A 22,717-nucleotide genomic window follows, 5' to 3' on the forward strand; every position below is an offset into this window, starting at 1 on the left:
GGGTTTTTAGCTGTGTTATCGTGGCCCTATCGATCCCTTTCCGACTCGGCGGATTGAACTGGGGCCTTGTTGATCTGTCATTCTCTATAGATATATTGTAACATATAACATTATATTAGACGCTATTAATCAATAAGACGCCGTATTAAGCAAGCATGCCTGTCATATGACAAATACGGAGTTTAAAATAATTCACGAAAGTAGTTAAAATACATAATGATAATAAAACAGGAAAATACAGAAAAATATTTCATCATTTCTTTTTCCTATAGCGTGTAATACAGTGACAATATTTTTACTGGTCTAAATACAGGGTGTCCCGAAATTAATGCAACAAAATTCTTAAGACAAATTTAGGGGAGCCGTATTTTTTATTTTTGTTTTTTAGTTTTATGACATGTGGAATTTGATAGTGCTACGCTTTTTAGAGAGGAACCCCCTTAAGATACTTTTTCGTTGGCCCCCTTGTCTTTGGAACCAAAAAATTTGCTCGCAAATTTGAATTTATTAAAAATTACGAGTTAGCTAGAAAGCCATTGAATTTAGAAACATTTTTGTTTCATGATCCTGTTTTCGTAAAACGCAATGTTTTTGAGGAAAGTGGCGAATCACGATATGCATTCGATCACATTTTGACACTTTCTAGAAAATATTGCGTTTTACGAAAAAAGTAACAAAAAAGTTTCTAAAAATGGCTTTCTAGCTGACTAATAATTTTTAAGAAATTTAAATATACGACCAAATTTTTTTGGCTCCAAAGATAAGGGGGCCCACGAAAAATTGTCTTAAGGGGGTTCCCCCCCCCCCCAAAAAAAAAAGCGTAGCACCACCAGATTCCACATGTCATGAAACCCCTGTGTACTAAATTCAGTGATTCTCATACAACAGGGTTCCGAAATATAAAGAAAAAGATTATCCTTAGGGGCGGATTTCAAGGAGCTGTAACTCCGAAAGACGGACCCACTTGGCAAAAATAAGAAATAAGGGTTCCCTAAATTTGTCTTAAGAATCTGTGATCAAATTTTGTTGCATTAATTTCGGTACTCCCTGTATGTAAGAATTTTATTAATGGGCTATTGATTATGTCATATGATATCGAACTACAACGTTGATGGGTTTTTATTGCATGAATCGTTCAAATGGTTATTTAGAATGAAAAAACCGCGGAGTGCTATTAAATTAGAGGGTGGAGATTGGAGATAAGAGTGAAAATGCAATCCTTATGGTTTTTTGAGTATATCTCGAAAACGAAGCAAAATTTGAGGGTATTGCATAGGAAAAATTTTGTAGATAATGAGATTTTCTATCGAAATAGCTTATTTAAGAAATTTAAAAAATTTATTTACTGCAAATTATATTAAAAACAATTTAACAAAAAAATGCAAAAAAATCAATTTTTTGTTTTTATTTAGAAAAAAAAGTATATAAAATTTCCTACAAAATTATGGGTTATAAAAGTTTTTTCGATGAAAATAGACTGAGTTATGGTCGGTCAAACTTTACCTTTTTTCGGTTTTTACTGAATATATGACAATAATGTTTTAATACTTATTTTTGAATACGTAATTCATTTTTATTTAATAGAGACGTATGTTAAATTAATTTATCAATAATAAATAAAAATTAGTTATATGGTTTTATATACATATAGGTATATGAAACAAATTAATAACTACTTTTTCTTAAAAATTGCTTTTTTTGCAAAGATTTTAAATAATAAAATTAGTTTATGTAAAAAACATTTTATTAAACTTAAATTAAATTTTTTACATTTCATAATTTTAATTATCATATTTCTTCAATAATATTATCAAACTGCATATCAATTTCTTCGTCGACTGCTTGAAGAACATCGTCTTCTGATACCTCTGTTAGTTGAGCATTGTCACATTTGAGAATACGTATATTTTAGTTGAACAAATAGAAATTTTTATAAATTAATATTTGTTAATTTGTTACCTAAAAAAAATAAAAACTATACACGTTCGTATAACATTTATTTATTATTGATAAATTAATTTAACATGTCTATTGATTAAAAATCAATTGCATATTCAAAATAAAGTATCAAATCATATTGTCATAAATTCAGTAAAAAACGAAAAAAGGCAAAGTTAAACGACCATAACTCAGTCTATTTTCATAGGAAAAACTTTTATAACCCATCATTTTGTAGGAAATTTTATATACTTTTTTTTTCTATGCCTATACCTATCTCTGCTCAGAAAAAAGTTATTTGCATAAAAGTAAAAAAAAAATTGAATTTATTGCATTTTTTTGTTAAATTGTTTTTAATATATTTTTATATATACCTAATATTTTGCAGTAAATAAATTTTATAAATTTTTTAAATAAGCTATTTCGATAGAAAATCTCATCTACTAAATTTTTCCTATGCAATACCCTCAAATTTTGCTTCGTTTTCGAGATATACTAAAAAAACCGTAAGGGTTGCATTTTCACCCTTATCTCCAATTTCCACCCTCTAATTTAATAGCACTCCGCGGTTTTTTCTTTCTGAATAACCACTTAAACGATTCATGCAATAAAAACCCATCAACGTTGTAGTTCCTTAGTACTCTGCTTCTTAAGACGTAATCAATAGCCTATAAAGGATATATGTACAAAGAATTTTGAGAGGATATGCAGAGGTGGTGGAACATAAAATAATCAAACGATTTTTTTATTTGGACCATAGGCATGTCATATTTTGTTTTGAAAAATGTTTTAAAGCTCGCAATAAAGTTTATTTAAATTGCGTTTTTACCATTTTAAAAACAGTACTGTTTTGTTAAAATTTAGTTTTACATTGTAAATGCAGAAAATCTAATCAAAAAGAAATAGATTATAAAATATCGTTAAAAAAGATTGAAAATTGCGCCTTCTACAAGGTTGACAACAATTACATATTAACACTAACGTAGTTCAAAAAGTTAACTGTATGCTTTTTGAAAAAGATGTGGTCAATTTTTTGTTTAAAAAAATCATCTTTATCGCACTGTATCTCGTGGAAAAAATTATTTTATTTCTGCACCAGCCCTGAATTTATGACTTTTTCTTCAACATATTATACAGAATGTTAGTAAATAATTGCGAATTATTTTAGGGAGTGGTTGCCGAAGTTATTTTGTGAAAAAAAGTTCAAATAAACGTAGGTCGAAATATGCTTCGTATCCGAGATACAGTGTTTAAATTTTAATTTTTTATTTATTTTTATTATATATTATATATTATTTTATTATTTCAAAGGGTTTTAAAGATATTGACTCGAAATTTGAAACACGCTTTAGAGGGATAAATGGGCATTCTTTGGGGTGATATTTCTACTTGCACCATTGGCGTTCGTGCGAGAATGCCACATCTTTTCCCGTTGTAATATTTTTTTTTAGAAATCCGCCATCAATTCTGAATGAAATTGGTCTCTCCAATTTTTTCGTATGATGCATTATTTTTGAGGAAAAAATAAAACATATTTTATTGTAGATTTTGTTAATCTTTTATTTAAGGGTCTCTTTTAATAAAATGTGGTCAAAGAAAAAAATTCAACATTGAAAATAAAAAGTTGATATGAATGTGGGTAAAAAATTCTTCGATTTCGAGATACAGGATGTTCAAAACTTTTTGAAATAATCAATAAATATGAATAAAAAATACACTGTATCTCGGAAACGAAGCATATTACGACCTACGTTTATATGAACTATTTTTCACAAAATAACTTCGGCAACCACTCCCAAAATATTTCGCACTTATTTACAAACATCCTAATCTAATAAACGATAATTATCGTTGATATGCGAGGCACCTATCAAACTTTCAATAACCGCCCCACCTTCTAATGAATTAGAGAGCAGAACTAACGGCGTGGCGAACGACAGCCAGAGACAGCCAGAAACCGCCGAGAAGCCGCGTAAACATGACCGTTTTCACCAAACTCTCGAATACTCAGCCTAAGCACCCGCCAAGAATCCGAAAAGCCCAAGCTGCATCGATACTCAGCCTATAGTCGATGGATCCAAAGCATTCGGGACAACAAAATTCGTACAAGTTTCGAATTCACTCGACAAGAGCAGACAAGACGAAATTTGGGAAATCATCCCATAAGGCATATGTGTATGTATTATTTGCGTACATATTGAATATTTGCTCAGTTAAATGTTATGTGATTTACTTAATTCTATAATAAATGACATGAAGCTAATTTGTGTGTGTTTAGTAATTTTTGTAATGAAAGTAAACTGAATAAAATTTTGTTGGTACAATTTTGCTTTTTCAAAAAAAAATCTTTCAAAGTATTTTTATGAAGATATTTCTATGAAATTTGGTAGGTAGTTATTTTTGGGTATAAGATGAACATCGGCCTAATTTTCATTTAAAACACAGAATTTGCTAGAAACATCTAAAATAGCCTTTTGTGTTTTTTTGCCATATTTTTATTATTGATGAAACTTTTGAGATTACAGATATTTTACGAAACCTCCAAAAATATACAGGGTGTCCGGTAAGTACCTCCTAATCTCTCGGGAGTGTATAGGGGAGGTCAAAATAAAACTAGTCCTTCCTATAATTTTGTTTCCTAATGTGCCCCCTAACGGAGTTATGGGGGGTCAAAGGGGTACCTAGAAATTAACGTTTAGGGTTATAACTTTGAAATCACCCTGTATATTTTAATAAAATTTTCGTACGTTGTATTACACATGGAGCTCTACGATTTGATGCTAAAATCAACTTTTTGCTATTATCAGGTGTCCAGAAACGGACTGGCCCTATCACAATTTTTCTCAAAATTTTGACAGAAGTAATTTTATCAAACTGAAAATATTATTATTAGATACTCTGAAGGTTTTTCTTTAAAAATGGTACTCTTTATTTATTTCGAAAAAATGAACGGTTTGCGAGATAAATCGGTTTTGAAAAAAATTGGTAACAAATACAACAATTAAAATTTATTTTTTTTACATATTATTTCATGCATTTAATTTCTTTAACTTTATCAAGTCCAGAAATCTTTGAACGGGTTGGCTATACTTTATGAGCAAGTAGTGACCAATTAAAAATAACATTTGAAAAATAACTTACTTACAAGACATGCAACAAAGAACATTCAACAATGAACAAAGGTACCTAAATGTTACTTCGGTAGATGTTCAAAATGAGCACCCCGTACTTCAATGCACTTTCTAATCCTACGAATGTTTTCCCGGTGCACTTGAAATAATATTCCGTGATTATTGCGGAGATGGTCACAGTTCTGTGTTAGCCTCAGCAGAAGTTCCTCTCTACTATTTACGGGTGTTGAATAAACGTTATTTTTTAAATGACCCCACAGAAAAAAGTCTAATGGGTTTAGGTCGGGCGACCTAGGTGGCCATAATACAGGTCCGCCTCGACCTATCCATCGATCACCAAAAACATTCGTCAGATGTTGACGTACTAAACGATCAAAGTGGGGTGGTGCACCGTCATGCATGTACCACATTTCAGTTCTTATTTGAAGGGGCACTTCTTCTAACAAAATATTTAGATTTTCCTCTAAAAATTGCAAATAAAGAGCACCATTAAGTCTTTGCTCCAGAATAAATGGACCAATCAAATGATTCCCGATAATGCCAGCCCACACATTCACCATAAACCTTTGTTGGTAGCGAGTTTGAACTAAAGCGTGAGGGTTTTCTTCATCCCAGACATGTAGATTATGCGAATTAATTATGCCGTCTCTTGTAAAACCTGCTTCATCGGTGAACAAAATAGATGTACCAAAATTATGATTCCGAATATGATGCTGTAAAAACCAATTGGCGTATTGAAGTCTTTTTGGATAATCATCTGGAGACATAGCATGTACTTTTTGGATGTGGTACGGGTAAAGCAATTGTTCTTTCAGAGTTTCATGTACAGCCCATTTTGTAACATTGTTTTGCGCCGCAAGCTTCCTTATGCTATTTGAAGGATTATTAGCAACGTCTTCCAATATTTGTTCCTCTACATGAGGGTCTCGTACTCTCCTCGGGGCTCCTGCTCCACCACGGCGTGGCAAAAAGCTTCCTAAATAAAGGATTCGGAAGAAATTAGTTTCACTAACGTTTTTCACTATTTTTTTTTACCTGTTTCTCTTAAACTACGATCAACTCTTTCAAAAGTTTTTGGACTCGGCAAATGTCGACCCGGAAACCTTTCCTCATAAAGTCTTCTTGCCTCCACGGAGTTGCATAATGCTTCCCCATAAATTAGGTGCATATCAGCATATTCTGCACAGGAATATTCTTCCATTTTTAAATGTTATTTCTAACGGCTTAAAACGAATACCACAATAAAATTGAATTTTTATTCTGTCACGCGCCTTTGACAAGTACTTTAAAATCAACAGGGTCTAACAACGAAAACAATAGAAAAGAACTCCATGGAGACAAGAGCAATAATAATTTGTAGATGTATTTTGGTCATAGATGTTGATTTTACAAGAAACGGCATTATTCATTCCCTTAATTCACCACCAGTAAATGTTTATGGTGAATCTGTAGGCTGGCACTAGCGGGAATGATTTTATTGTAAAAAAATAAATTTTAATTGTTGTTGTATTTGTTACCAATTTTTTTCAAAACCGATTTATCTCGCAAACCGTTCATTTTTTCGAAATAAATAAAGAGTACCATTTTTAAAGAAAAACCTTCAGAGTATCTAATAATAATATTTTCAGTTTGATAAAATTACTTCTGTCAAAATTTTGAGAAAAATTGTGATAGGGCCAGTCCGTTTCTGGACACCTGATAATAGCAAAAAGTTGATTTTAGCATCAAATCGTAGAGCTCCATGTGTAATACAACGTACGAAAATTTTATTAAAATATACAGGGTGGTTTCAAAGTTATAACTCTAAACGTTAATTTCTAGGTACCCCTTTGACCCCCCATAACTCCGTTAGGGGCACATTAGGAAAAAAAATTATAGGAAGGACTAGTTTTATTTTGACCTCCACTATACACTCCCGAGAGATTAGGAGGTACTTACCGGACACCCTGTATAGTTCTAGAGAAAAGTGGATTTAAATTTTCCACTACTACTGTCATATACAGACAGTTGAGTTTTCAGGCGAGCGCTCCATAAAAGCATGGGTACCTAGTATTGCTTTTCTAATTTTCAAGAATAACAATCTTTGCTTGCTGTTCGCAAGTTAGTTTAGGTCTGGTTAGATCTTTTATATTAAACGTACGACACCTAAATTGTGAAAATGATCCCATTAAAGTTATCTCCGGCCGTTTGCTCACGTCGTATAAGAAAAGCAGATGCAGGGAGCCTCGAAGCAAAGGGACTCTAGACTCTTTCAAATATTCAAAGACGCAGACTTTGAGTTATTTAACTTATAATACAAGTTGTTTCAAGTTTACTTGAAATAGCCAAATTGTGTCAGATTGTTTTGTGTCTATTGCTGACATTTATATCGTTTATTATGCAAGATACTTTTACAATACTTGCACCAGACCAAAAGTACTTGAGTCCAAAGGGGTGAATTAGTATAAGTCAAGTACAATATGTCTTACTTAATTCTAATGTAAGTCTGCAACATAGTCACTTGCTTTAATTTACCCGTTTCTGCTCAAGTGCCCTGAATCAAATCCATTGAAAGCTTTGATCAAGACAATTGCACAGAGAATCTTGCAGTAAACCTGATGCTGATTTCAGCAATAGGTAGACAGCAGTCTTGTATAAGTGTCTTGTGCAAGATTTTGCTACCAGGGCAATTGCATTAGAATAAAAATTAAATTCAAAACTTTTTTTCAGAAATAAGTGCGTACAGTCTTTCCGAAGTCAGTTGAATATGTAAAAAAACACCTGACAATAACATTTAACGTGTTTCAGAGGCGTCCCTAAAAAAGTTTTCTTATAAAGGAAAAAAATTATAATATTTTGTATATAATGTGTAGAAAATGTCTATTATATGTTCATTGGACCAACAACATATTTTAATTATTTATGTGCTCAAAAAATTTTATGATATGGTAGTAAATTTCGTTTTGTTCCGTTTTAAAAGGTCTTCAAAATGCCATGTTGTATTAATATTAGTAAACAAAGTATCCCTCTTATTTCTCCCTTTCGCAATTGTAATATGAATGATTAATAGAAGGTGCCTATACTAAATTAAAATTACCTGAATCACACCAAATTCCGCATTGCTGCACTGCACTGCTATGCAATTTGTCAACCACTTATCAACAATTGAGATTTATTGCCCAGTAGCCCAATGCAGCTTTGTTTGTTTTACTTTGTCCGCGCCCGCATTCTTCAAATCTACCACCTCCACGTTTAGTTCGATCAGAGCTGTATATGGGTATGACTAAATAAATTTGGGAACAAGTTTTTCAAGTATTTCAATGCCGAGTTGCTGCGTCAGCGACCGAACCTGGTACATACTGTCAACCTCTTGGTTCTTCAATTGATATCGGAAAGATCCCCATTATCCGGAATTTCGAACTGGCAATGTTAAAATTCCGTTGTTTGCATTACTAAAATGCACTAAAAAGAAATAACAAACCATACCAAGGAGTTCACAAAACCAATAATGTTGTGTATACCCCAAACCTAGAAAAGGGTTGAAAATGGCTGCCTGTATTTGAAGAAAAGAACAAAACTAGAAAAACCAAGAGTCACATAAAACAATAAATACTTAATCTAAACAACACTAACAATTAAAAAATAAAATATATCTTAAAGGATGTTTTCGAAATAGTTTCCATTTTCTTGTAAACACAGTCTAATTCTACGAATAAAAAAAATGCAAAAATGATACCACATGTTTTCACGGAAAGCTAGTGGCACTTCTTTAAGTAATATTTGGTCACATTTAGACACATAATTTTAAAATACAGATACACAACTATAAATGTTGTGAAGCAATGAGTTCTGAATTTATTAACAAAAACGTCCGTTTTGGACATTAATAATCCTAGAGTCCAATATTTCGTATTATGTTACTAAAAGCTGTATACAAGGACTGAGAAAAAAGTTAATACTTATTTGCATAACATTGCCTGCAGAGGGAGCTCCGCACGCGACAGACAAAAATTATTAATATATTATTTTCTCCACCCTGAAAAAATCTCTCGCTAGAAAATTGGAAACATTTCTGACTTAGAAATTATCAAGAAAAAGACATTTTTTATTTTTCGTCTTGACACCCTGTATCTTTTTAATTATCCGAGTTGGATCTAAATATGTTGGGGTAAATCAACTTATTTTCACGTAAGGAATCTCTGGTATCATTTGTGCCCCTTCATTTAAATACACCCTGTATATTATACAGTGTATTTCACTAAAAGTCAGAACACCTCTGTACTTAGGATGACGTTGGCCGATTTCCAAAATTCTTTTTTTATGTGATAGTAGGTACTCGAGAACCTACTTTTTGATACATATTATATTTTTTGACATGTGATCTTTTCTCAAAAATTAAAAAACATATTAGGCATTTTTTTAAAAAAGAAATAGCTACCATTTTCGATTTGATCACACCTCAAAACCCTAGATACAAAGTTTCATTATTATAGCTTTTACAGGGTGTTCACAAAATAGGTGCAAACCTCGAAAAATTTCACTCATTGCAATGTCAGAGAAAAATATTTTCAAGGTATTTTTTCATAATTTTAATTAATTTTGCCATGCAGTCTCATTAATTTCACACATACAGGGTGCTCACAATAAGACAGTCAAATTATATACAGGGTGTTTCAGTTCAAGTGAATCAAACTTTAACCACAAATAGAACTCAATAAATAATTCAGAATTACTACCTTTCTTTTCTTTAGTGAAACGGTGACGTTTATCACTTAATATTAACTTGTATAGGGAAAATGACCGTTCAGCGTCTACTGTTGACAACGGAACGGACAGTATGAGAAATTGTTGAGGCATGAACAATATATTAATATATTTGCTGGTAACTCCTGATATGTATATACCAGATAAAACTTTACATATGTTTTCCAAAATGGTGTATCCTGGATTTTTTTCCAACACTCTTTGCATTTTTTCCTTTATCGTAATAGTCCACAGTACCTAAATTTGACCTATTCTTCGGGTTAAAGACACACATTGTCCGCTCTCTAATTATAAATACAGGTGGTGAGGAGACAAAAAATAAGAATTGTTTGCCATATGAACTATATGTCTATCTCCTCCTGTTTTCGAGATACAGAGCGACAAAATAAAATTTTTTAAATAACATTTTTATGAAAATTTCCAAACGGTGCGAAATATTTTTATGAAATTTGGTATTCCGATGTTTTTAAGGATGCCAAATACGCTGGTCTAATTATTTATTGTATATTTCGTTGAGGGCGCTAGTTCTTGTTAGAACTTCCTAATGTGGACGATTTTCGAGAAAAAAGGCTTTTAATTAAATTCTTACAATATTACGGTGTATAAAATAAGTGACTTTTCTCAAAGCTCAAGCTTACTTTGAGAAAAGTCACTTATTTTATAGTGTAATATTGTAAGAGTTTAATTAAAAGCCTCTTTTCTCGAAAATCGTCCACATTAGGAAGTTCTAACAAAAGTACATTGTTTTTAGAAAATAAAATTGTACATTGGAAATTTTCGTAAAAATTCTATTTAAAAAATGTTATTTTGTCTCTCTTTATCTCGAAAACAAGAGGAGATAGGCATACAGGGTGTGCCATTTAACACACCCGCTGCCAATATCTCCGAAATGAAGAAACTTATTTTAGTTACGGAAATTAGGGTTGTTCAGTCCCTCGAATAGCTTCAAATTGCAGTTAAAACTGTTAGTTCAAATCTTTCTGTATAGATGGCGTGGCGATACAAAAAAATTGTTTGATCCCTGGAACGTGGAAATGAAGTCCATCTGAAAGATCGTTAAATTATGCGTAATTTTGTAATATAAAGTTTTTTCCTATATTTACTTATTTTCGAGATATGTCGACTTCAATATGCAATTTATGATATAACAGGAAAATCTATTATTTTATCTAAATCACACCGAGACAAAATATTCTTTTAAAATATTGTTATAATGACTTTATTCACATACCTATTTATTATTTTTCAATTTTTCAGAATTTTATATCTTAAAAACCAATAGACAGATTTTAATGATCGAAACCTATTCCTGTAGGGAATTGAACGTTCTACAAAAAAAAGGGGCATTTTTTGTAGAACGTTAAATTCCCTACAAGAATACGTTTCGGTATATTAGACTTTGGCTTTTGGCTGACCACAATATTAAAAAGAAGTAGGTACCACCTAAATGGAAAATATTTATGAATATTCGAGATGTTCCAATTGTTTAAGTTTGGAGTATTTAAGTAGATAGTAGAACAGTAGAAGAATACTTCAAGAACAGTTTCCTTGGTTTCCAACAGGGGCGAATTTGTCTGAGCAGGTTTTTTTAACCGGAACAGTTTGCAAATGTTCCTATAAAATGGCTGCTCGAGTCCAAGGTCGCTAAAGTATTAGCGGCCTTGGCCCCGATCATCCCTACATTAAAGCTCTTTTCTTTTATTCATGATTTCAGAATCATAACGCGTTACGAACCGAAATCTAGCAACTCGCGCCATTATTCTATGGCTAGAAATTGGCCTCAATGATTTGGGATCGAGGGGGATTATCCCTCTTTATCCTGCCTCATCTCGTGTAGGCCTGGACAGCCTTCGTAGGTGGGCCCCATCCGTCGTCTACCCCGACCGCAAATGCGGCCGGTGTGGGCGCTTTGTGGGACCTCCTTTTGTCCTGGCTGGGCCCCGCCGGCTAGGGCCCTTTCTTCTGGCGCTCTTCTTGCTTCGCCGGCTCGTCTGTGTAAACCCCGGGGGTAGTGTCATGTTTATGTGTGGTATGGTTGGGTAGGGTAGTGCGGCTATGCAGCCTGGGATGCGCTTTGCTAAGGTGGCCCTTAGGCTAGCGCGGGAGGGGAGGGGTAAGGAGGGGATGGGGGGTGTGTATGTGTGTGTGTGTCGTTGTCTTCGTTTCTTGATCCTGGCTGTCTCTGAAACAGAAAAGGTTAGCGGGCAGGGAATCTAGCAACTGATTGGTTTCCATCGGATCGTAACGCGTTATGATTCCAACATCATGAATAAAAAAAGGACTTAAATATACTGGACACGAGGATCCGTCTAATTATTGTCCCACAGTTTTAGGGGAAGTTAGTCTGTCCGCTGCAGTCGACGAGTCAGATATATAACAAAGGGTGATTCAAAAAAGACGCAAGTTGTTGCTTAAACTGTTATAATAGGGTAATAAAAGTATTAATGCAAAATTATACTGGCAATGCGTAATTTACCAAATCTGAGGGCGTCGATTGCAGTGCCCCTGGATCCTAACGACCTACAGAAGCCAAAATTTATGGGCAGACCTCAGCTCCTACTTTCACTTACCTATCTGATAGCAATAATCCTAGAATATTTCAATCAGCGTATAAAATTGATGATCATAAATGTCAAAGGTCAAGATCGCTAAAGAAGTACTATATTTATAGTAGGAGTATTTACTCCTACTTTACTTTACCGACCTTAATCAAAGGCTACATTCAACCGACAGAATCGATGAGTTAGGAATTAGGCCTTGTTCTTTTATTCAGTTTTGTTTGATGCGGTGAATTCTATCCATATGTTATTGGTCCGTTTAAACAATCCTAATTTCTTATTGGCTCTACATAATCCCATGGAACCCAAATGGTGAATAAAAGAACACGGCATAACTCAACGATTCTGTTGGCTGAATATGGTTGTCAGTCAAATCGATTCTGTTATTTGTCAATTTTCAATTCATTTATCTGTTAGTTGTTGTCAGTTGTTGTGTTGGTTTGTGTTTGTAGTTGTAATCGTATAAAATAATTTTTTTAATTTAAGAATATATAAAATGAGTTCAGGATTTATTACAGAAAGTGAAGCTGCTGAAATTAGAAAAAGAAGGCAGGAAGAATGGGAAAAAGTAAGAAAAACTGACGATCCGTTAGGTAAATTCTTTTCATAACCTCTCATTTGTTAATTTTTTATTTTGACATTTTGTGTTCAAAATTTTTTATTTTAGAACGTCCTGAAGAACCATATGATCCTAGAAGTCTTTATGAAAGATTGCAAGAACAAAAACAGAAAAAGGATTTAGAATATGAGGAGGCCCATAAACTTAGTAAGTAGTACACTTAATATTAGCTTAATTCTAAACAGAAGTTTCTTACTAATTTCTTGTATAGAAAATATGATCAAGGGCTTGGATGATGATGAAATTGAATTTCTTGATATGGTAGACAGAACAAAATTAGAGGCTGACAGGAAAAAGGAAATGGAAGAGGAAAGAGAACTAAATGACTACAGAAATCGTGTAGCAATTTTACATGAAAAATCAATAGAGGAAAGGCTCCAAGCAGAAATAGTTGTAAATAAACCTAAAACTCAAACCACTTCCAGAAGTTCACAGCAAAAACTATTAAAAGGTGTCGTTATTAAGAAAAATGATGGTTTGCTAAAAAGAAAGTTGAGTGATGGTGAAAATAATATTAAACCTAATGAACCAGAAGCCAAACAAATAAAACAAGATATTGAAGAAACTGGTAGGTATTAAGTAAACAAATATAAAAAAGTGAACATTTTTTTATGAAACTTATTGTAATGGACTCTGCTTTATACATCTTTATTTTATATACCTATTTTATAAAAAGGTTTATTTGTTCGCATGGTTAATGATAATGTACTGTATCTCCGGTGTACCTAATATATGTCAGAATTAACAAATTTTCTAAACAGTATCTTGAAATATAATAAGAAAAGTAATCGAAAGAAAATAGTGCACAAAAAAATATAAACTAGAAAAAAAATTAAAATCCAAGAGCAAATGATGAAGAATTAATAAAACTGTATAATACAATGAGAAATTATGGCAGATGAAGAAATATAAAAATTTCGGCCAACACTAAGCGAGATTCATATAATTGTGAATATTCTGCTGACTAATTTAACTGGAGAGCAAAATTTTTAAGTAAATCAATCTATCGAAATAATATTTGCTTTTTACAACTGTATGAACCCAGCTTTATTTAAAGCCGTGCCATTATTGAATATATTTAACAATCCGTAATAACCACCTCCTACCTCAAACCAGAAAAAAAACAAAGGTGAGATTTAATTGGATAATTCCTCCCTCCTTGCTTGTTGGATTGGTACAAAATTAATATCAGAGACCGGTGGTGGCTAGTAAAAATTAAAGTTCATATTCTGATATTGAAACGTAGGGGGTGCCCATATAGAGAACTTTCGTGACAAAAAAATTTAAAACTAAATTAGGGGTTGCGGATCTTGAGATCTCAAATGTATGCAAACATTTTTTTTTTGTTTCTAAAATTAAAACAGTTAAAAAATGATTTCCAAAACATTTTTACTCATACTATACAGGATGACTCAAAATTAGGTTTAAAAATTTAAAATTTAAGAGAGAAATAGGGTCCCAAAGTACCTAAAAATTTATGTTTTAGGTTCTAACTATAAAACTACCTTGTATATTTTGATAAAAGTTTAGTATAGTGTATTATAGATTAGTATCGAAGAACTGATGTTAAAACTGGCCTTTTATTATTACAGAGGATTTAGAAAATGAATACCAAAGCAAAATTTCGACATATACAACCCAAGTTAAAATATTCTTAGATACCCTAAACATTTTTCTTTGAAAATGGTATTCATCATATATTTCGAAGAAATAAATGGTTTTCAAAATAAATCAGTTTTTGAAACAACAGTAGAAACAATTAGTACGACAACAACTAGAGTTTAATTTTTTACAAATTAAATAACAATAAAGCCTTAACACGTTCGCGGCGTCGTGACCCACCGGTGGGTCACACAGCATTTTACTAATGGACGTGCGTGTCCACCGGTGGGTCACGATGTGGGATAATCCGAATGGCATTTTAAAATGTACGTTTGTTTTGAATGCTTTTCACAATGAAGTTACGGCTACCTGAAATGTATATCATTACACATACAAAATCGTTTGGGGATCAGAGGGAATTAAATACTTAAAACAAGGGCATTTTGAACAAAGTTAACTTTTTTTATTGAAAACTTGTTTAGACGTAATAAAAATGTCTGTCTGCTCTTTTCTCGTTTTCTCTTCTTAGTGTGATTCTCATTTTCATTAACCTGTACGTCTTCTTCACCTTCTTCTTGGTAGGTGACATTGGGGGTGTCTAATTGTAATAGCCCTTCAATTATTTTTTCCCGAAAGCGGAGCATGTCCATATTTTGTTTACCACTGTGGCAGTTATATATTACCCAAGAATTTACAACGCAAGTTCCAAGTAATAACTCAAAAATAACCCGTGTCCACGGGTGGGTCACGACGGCCCATAGGTAAAATTATTACCAGGGGACGTCGTGACCCACCAGTGGGTCACTTTCAAAATCTTGATCGGAATAAAAAAAAACATTATTACTGAAAAAATTACCTTTTATTGACACAAAAATAGGTTCAAATAAACAACTATTAAAAAAAAAAATGCGTCCTATATAGTGGATTTCCCATTATCGTACCGTCGCGAACGTGTTAAAATGAACAACCGTGGAAAGGACCTGCTCGGCCAGAAAGCTAGATGGCGGGGCATTTGCTGGACCTCGTAAAAGTTCTAGACTTTTCAAAAAGGATCAGGGTTGTCAGTGTTAGTTTTATAACATTAAAAATTGATATCTGTTATCTTTTGAGATTATTTTACTGTTAATTCCACAAAAGTTGTAATAAAAAGCTGTAGATGAACTACTCCTTATTGAAACCATGTATTACGGCTCAGGAATATCTCGGCTAAATAAAGAAAACCTGCATTGAAGTGATAATCGGAAAAACCTCCCCGTAACAATACACAGTTTATTTACCTTTAAAATAGCTTAAGAGAGATAAGTTAAAAATTAAAAATAAGCATTTACAACGAATATGTTTAAAATAAACTACATGCTCAATTATGCACCACTTCATTTTAATGCATCAATACTTATGGAAAGTTTTTTGTGATCCTTAGGTATATCAAGACAGACCTACTTTATGGACACCTAGGTCACCAAACTTTTATCTATTAGACTTTTTTCTGTAGAGACATCCAGAAGAACTCATTTATTCAGCACCCATAAACACTGTTGCCGAAAATGGCACAGAACTGTAATTAAATTCGTAACAATCTTAGAATGTTATTTGAGAAAATATTCGTAGAATAAAAAATTGTACAGGCAGCTGATTTTGAACTCTTACCAATGTGATATTCCCCTTTTCTCGATTTTTATTATTATGTAAATGTTTATTTTTAGTTTTAATTTGGTTCTCTTAAGCTATGACCAACTCTTGAAAAGTTTTGGACTTGACAAAAATGGTCACCTAAGAGCAATATTTTTGAAACGTCAAAATGTAAAAAAAAATGTGTTTCTGGATACCATATAGTTAATAGTAAAGGATATCAAATCATCTGTAGTACACTATGCCAAAACTTTATAAAAATATTCAAAGTTAGAACCCAAAAAGTAAATCTCTAAGTAGTATTTGGGACCTGAAAAATTATGTTGTCTTAGTTTTATATTTATCTCCTGTATATGCTAACAGATTAGTAGCTATTTATAAGGCACCCCACATACGTATGCACGTTACTTAAATTTTTTAACAGAAATCAGTATATAAATATACAGAATTTGATTAAATTATATAAAATATCAATTTTTTAAATAGATTTTGATGGTTCTGGTTTATTTTTTGAATTTTAGACGATAATAAAATTTCAAATGGGAATGCAGATGTGATGCCTAAATCAGGATTAAAATGTGTAGCAATTTTACCAGGTCTGGGATTTTATGAAGACTCTTCTTCAGATGAAAATAGCTCAGATTCCGAAATTGAAATCAATATTTGCAAAAAAGTAGATATATTGGGAAGAAAAATTGAAAAAAAGGAAAATGACGCATAAATAATAGGTATTTGAATTAATCGCACTTTTATAAATACCCTTCACACAAAAACATGGATGACCTGTTTCATAGATATTGGTGATGTAAATAGATGTTTATAGTTAAATTGTACTATTCATTTTAATAAAATGTTTGTTTTTTTGTAGCATTGTTTTTTTCAAATTAAGTTTTTTACAACAATGTTTTAGAGGTTCCTGCATGAGTTTTATAATAATATTAGATATTAAGAGGTTTAGTCTCGTGCCACCGTAATAATCATAATTATAACTTATGTATTTTTCTATTATTAAGATTTGAAGAGATTTTATTCCACTTCATCCATCTATTTTTACCATTAAATGCACTATTGTAACCCGTTTTACTGAGAAAAACTATAAAAAAAATGTCTAAATGTGGATTTTTTTTGTCCTTTTTAATTAGTGACATTCACAACTTGAATAGAATAAATAAAATTACATACAAATAAAAATACTTTAAAACAAATAATAAAATCATTTATTTTATTAATTACCAATTATTACTTTCCACATCTAAAAGAAATATAAACTGATTTATATGATAAAGAAACAAAAAGATTAAATTAACCAACACAAACACAAGATTTATATTTATATTCATTATTTATTAAATGAAATTAGTAAATTTGTATATTACACAACGTGCTAGTTAAAATATTAGTATTCCCACAACCATATGAAACGGTAAAAAAACTATAAAAAGTTAATACACATTATGTATATACAGAGCATTCATAAATGATTACCAGCCACGTGACCAGTAATTTTATTTCCTTCATGTTGGCAATTAAATTTTGGTAAAATTAAAAATTATTAAAACGATACGATAAAGATTACTTTAAAACACAACGTTCTGTTTCACCGACTGTGATTGGTGTACCTTTTTACGAGATTCATGCAACTAATCAACGATCACATTATCTCGAGTGTAGACGGAACGGTTTGCCATTATTCATTGTAAACAAATCATTAATACTGGTGACACTAAGATTTAAGGATTTTTCGGTACCAGTACCTGCCCTTTAGGGATTTTTCATTACCAGTACCAGCCCTGCAATATAGGTTGCCTAAGCTTGGCGGTCACGTGACTTGTAAACGTTTATGAAGGCTCTGTATACTATAACAAAGTAAGTATGTATATTATATTACAATAGCAAAATAGACTAGAGAATCTAAACTCTTAATATACTGCTAAGATGTACAGTGGTACACGTGAGCGTAGTTAGGGGGGTGCAGGGGTGTGCAAGAATCAAATCAAAACATGCTCTTTTATATTGGTAAGTCGCTGATTGCGAGCTTTTTTTTTAGAGGCCTCTAAATAATAATGTTCCTAATTGTTTTGCAGTACTAAAAAATTTATATAGTTAGATATTTGTGTGGATAAATTGATAAACGATATGTAGGTACACAAAAAGAACATTGTAATATAGAGAGCATAAATAATAATCATCCCAGAGTATTAAAATACCTTTATCCAATGAGAAACACCTACACTGTATAAGGGTCCTAGAAATAAGGACCTCAAAAGCAACAACTTTTGTCTTTTTTTTCCAAGAGCCTCTTACTTTTTAGTATATACTTTTTTAATTTTTTGTTACCACTAGAAACAAGTCAAAAGATTTTTTAATTTAATAATAAACAAATAGAAGCACAATAATGACAACTGTTTAATATTTAGTTAGAAAAACTATAAGATATAATGAATTATTTCATAATTTGCTTATGTTACTTATGTATTTCTTTAATCTCAAGACGACTGCTCATTGGCATTATTTCAAAGGGAATAAAATATTGGACAAAAATGTGAGCTTCCCCAAAAAATTGACAAAAGTTGCTTCTAATGATTTAAAGACATTTATTCCTGGGACACAAAAAATTTACAGCAAATATATAACAAACAACTCCAATATTGTACAGGTGAACTTATGTAAATTGGATACAAGGCATAGTTTCATTATTGTGACGATTCGAGAATTGAAAATAGAATAGATTTTTTGTTCACAGTATGACAAAAAATTGTTTAAGGTCTATAAACATTTTCCTGCAGTATATTTAGAGCTCTGACTCTAATCTGAAATTATTCTTTACAAATTTAACACAATTTTTTAGATTTAATTAAATACTGAATAGCTGCAGTAATAAAGTATAAAAACATAATATATCAACATAATATTTTAAAAAGTGTATGAAAGGAAATATATTCAGTGTTTTAAAACTAAGTGTGTTCTGTGAAAAGGATAACAGAGGACACTCATTCTTACTGAACAACTGATCGAAAAACTTTAGTATACATGGCATTCATTCACCTTCTCTAAAATGAGATCGTTTAATGAAAATTGTTCATTTTTACATTTCTTATCATTTCTTTCACAGAACAACTTATTTCTCAAGCAATATGACTATTAACTATTCATATGCCAAGGGATGACCATAAAACTAATATAAATTTTTGAAATGTAAAAAAAATTGCCACATTACAAATGTTTCAACACTACAAAAATAATATTCAAAAAGAAAAATTTTTTTGATAATAGTAAAAAACGAAATAAGAAAATGAAATAAAATTATAGTTATATTCCTCGACATATTTATATCCAACGGCATTTCCGAAGTGCCGATAAAACACCAGCCAATGCTTAAACGTCAAATCCACGATGTTTGTACATATCCAAAGCAAAGAACATGCACAAAACATAGCCCCTTGCACTCCTTGTATTTTTATTTTCAAATTAAAGAAATACTCTATAAAATCATTAATTAGGCACTGTTCTCTTTATTTTCAATTATTACTGACTGTTTAACAAACTATTTCAAGTTTCAAAAATTAATAAAGGTGAACATAAAATCTTTGTGTTTATAAATAACTTGACTTACAAGGATTTCAATTAAACTTCGCTGTCATAGAGGACAAAAAATACAACACGTATATTTTCTTTTCTGTCGATAAACATTTTAAAGGGTAAAAATTACCCCTAAATCTTACCCTCAAAAACAGCTTTTTTAAGAACCTCTGTTTCTGTACAATTTTTTTTTTAACCAACTAGAAATTGTTTATTATCTGAATCAATGTTATAAAAAAAAATTGTATAGAAACAGAGATATCTTGAAAAAACTGTTTTTGGAGGAAAACTTTAGAGGTGCTTTTTACCTCTTTAAAATGTTTATCAGCAGAAAGGAAAATATACCTGCCTTATATTTTTTTGTCCACAACATATCGAAATTTCATTAAAATCAGTAACTGATACTTCGATAACCTTTCTTGTTAGTATAAAATAGCTTCGTTCTTTCCTTGTTTCATAACTTGTTTCTTTTTCTGTGTACTTGGATATTGCGTTTGAAAAAAAAAAAATAATAAGAATGAAAATGTCCAGTAATCTAATCGATTTTAAATTATGCTGATAACTAAATAAGTACTCAAAAATAAATTTAACTCAAAAATCTCATTAACAATATCTTGCTTAAAGTTATATCTTTTGTAAATGTGTGTATATGCTAAAAATAAAGGTCTAATCTAGATCTTTGAAAAGGAAGATGTTTACTGTTTCTAAAAAATATAACAGAATGCCCAGTGCAAAACCCTCCTTTTAATTTATAAAAAAAAAAATTGACAAACTGACAAAATTTCTAATACAAACATGATAACAACAATATTATATGATTTCTATACAATGTTGAAGTTAAAAATTAACGTCCCTTTCTCTTCCACTTGTTACACAAAGAAAAATGGCCAGATGATCAATTTTTTATTCAATCAGTCAGTGGCAGCTCGCCAGGTGACGTAGGTGACGCACTGCTTCACCTAAAACGGCGTGAGGAATGAGTGACGCGGAAATTGAAGCAGCATCGTCATCGCCCACCGCCTGCCTCTAAACAGTTTATACAATACGTCGCGTCGCCCAGTGTACGGTTTTTTGTTAATATTTGTTTTGTGTCAATTGTAGAAAAGTTTCATATATACAGGGTGATTAATTAACAATGGGAAAGTCGAAAGATGAAGATACTACACGTGAAATGGTGACCATTAGCGCAAACATGCCTTATCCGAAAGTTTATAGTTTAGGAAATACGGGGTGTTGAAAGTTAAAATTTTAAATCGTTTTTTTGCGATTATTCTGAAAATATGTAGGTTAGGAACTTGAAAATTTGTGAAACTATATTTTTTTAGGCGACGAATAAGATGCGTGTTGTAATTTCAACATTGCTCATAGAGGGCGCCACTTACGACCAATTTTACCGAAAATTTAGTTAATAACTTTTTACCCTGTATATTTAACATGAAACTTGATTCAAAACCTGAAAGAGCAATAATTTTTCCATTAATTATGTACTCTTGTTTCATTTCGGTATCTCGATCCGTTTTCGAGAAAAATCGATTTAACGAACACTATATTTTGATAATATGAGAAATTAAAAGCGAAACAAACCAAGTGTTTCTTCGTGTTATTACAACATTAATAAAACAAATAAAATACGTAATTATAATTTAAAGTAATTGTTCGAAGAATCCACCGTTAACACTGATACACTTTACACGTTTTCTGAGAGACCTTCGAGTTTGAAACAACATATTGAGATTGCGTCTGACTTCGTTGGTAGCGATTTGTATTCTTTGCCACAACTCTTCACACGAACCAATAGATTCTTTGTAAACTATATCTTTCATTCGAGACTAAATAGAAAAATCAAAAGAGGATTGAAGTCCGGACTTCTGGATGGCCAAGCAAAAATGCTTACATGGCCAATCCAGCGATTTGGAAAAACTGCATCTAAATATGCACGCACTGGCCAAGAAAAATGCAGTGGAGCACCGTCGTACATGAACCACATCTCTTCTTAAATAAAGTGGAACTTCTTCAAGCCGTGGAAGCATTTTTACTTGGCCACCCAGAAGTCCGGACTGAAATCCTCTTCATTTTTCTATTTGGAAGAATCTATTGGTTCGTGTGAAGAGTTGTGGCAAAGAATACAAATCGCTGCCACGAAGTCAAACGCAATCTCAACATGTTGTTTCAAACCGAAATGAAACAAGAATACACAATTAATGGAAAAATGATTGCTTTTTCAGGTTTTGAATCAAGTTTCATGTTAGACATACAGGGTAAAAAGTTAAAAAATTAATTTTCGGTAAAATTGGTCGTAAGTGGCGCCCTCTATGAGCAATGCTGAAATTGCAACATGCATCTTATTCGTCGCCTAAAAAAATATAGTTTCACAAATTTTCAAGTTCCTAACCTACATATTGTCAAAATAATCGCAAAAAAACTATTTAAAATTTTAACTTTCAACACCCTGTATTTCCGAAACTATCAACTTTCGGATAAGGCATGTTTGCGCCAATGGTCACCACTTCACGTGTAGTATCTTCAGGTTTCGATTTTCCCATTGTTAATGAATCACCCTGTATGATCCAGTATGTATTTTATTGGAAATCCCATTTTGCAGATGGAAAATTGAGGACAAAAGAGATTTTTTTAAATTGCGGGAGACCTGTACCTCTTCTCGATGTGGAAAAAGAGTCTAAAGACAAAGTGTACTTTTGGAAGTATCTGTACCTATCATTAAGTCCACGAGCCGAACTAATATTTCTATTTTTTATAAAATGTAAATGAAAATCCTTCTCGCGAAAGTCAGTTTTTTGGTAATATTGCAAATACAACTAGAAATTTCCCGATTCAATTAAAGCCATTTGACCTTGAAAATTTTCGGCTGCTTTACCTATTCTCAATGTCACGAGCCGCCACTGATCAAAGCATGCATG

The 22,717-nt window shown here is 31.9% G+C and overlaps 1 protein-coding gene across 1 annotated transcript; it reads left to right on the top strand.

Annotated features, from left to right (window-relative positions):
- The first annotated feature begins 12,786 nt into the window (after positions 1-12,786).
- Positions 12,787-17,087, top strand: LOC108910947 (protein FAM192A). The gene is made up of 4 exons (XM_018715732.1): positions 12,787-12,963; positions 13,038-13,136; positions 13,201-13,557; positions 16,742-17,087. The coding sequence occupies exons 1-4, from the start codon at positions 12,867-12,869 to the stop codon at positions 16,939-16,941; spliced, it is 753 nt and encodes a 250-aa protein (XP_018571248.1). The 5' UTR covers positions 12,787-12,866; the 3' UTR covers positions 16,942-17,087.
- The last annotated feature ends 5,630 nt before the right edge of the window (positions 17,088-22,717 follow it).

This window comes from Anoplophora glabripennis, unplaced genomic scaffold, assembly GCF_000390285.2.
Source record: "Anoplophora glabripennis isolate ALB-LARVAE unplaced genomic scaffold, Agla_2.0 scaffold447, whole genome shotgun sequence".
NCBI lineage: Eukaryota > Metazoa > Arthropoda > Insecta > Coleoptera > Cerambycidae > Anoplophora > Anoplophora glabripennis.

Excerpts from the sequence above, each read along its gene's own strand:
- LOC108910947 (XM_018715732.1), top strand. The coding sequence starts at position 12,867 with ATGAGTTCAGGATTTATTACAGAAAGTGAAGCTGCTGAAATTAGAAAA. Across the intron at positions 13,137-13,200 it reads TGAGGAGGCCCATAAACTTA|AAAATATGATCAAGGGCTTG; the intron begins GTAAGTAGTACA and ends TTTCTTGTATAG. Across the intron at positions 13,558-16,741 it reads ACAAGATATTGAAGAAACTG|ACGATAATAAAATTTCAAAT; the intron begins GTAGGTATTAAG and ends TTTGAATTTTAG.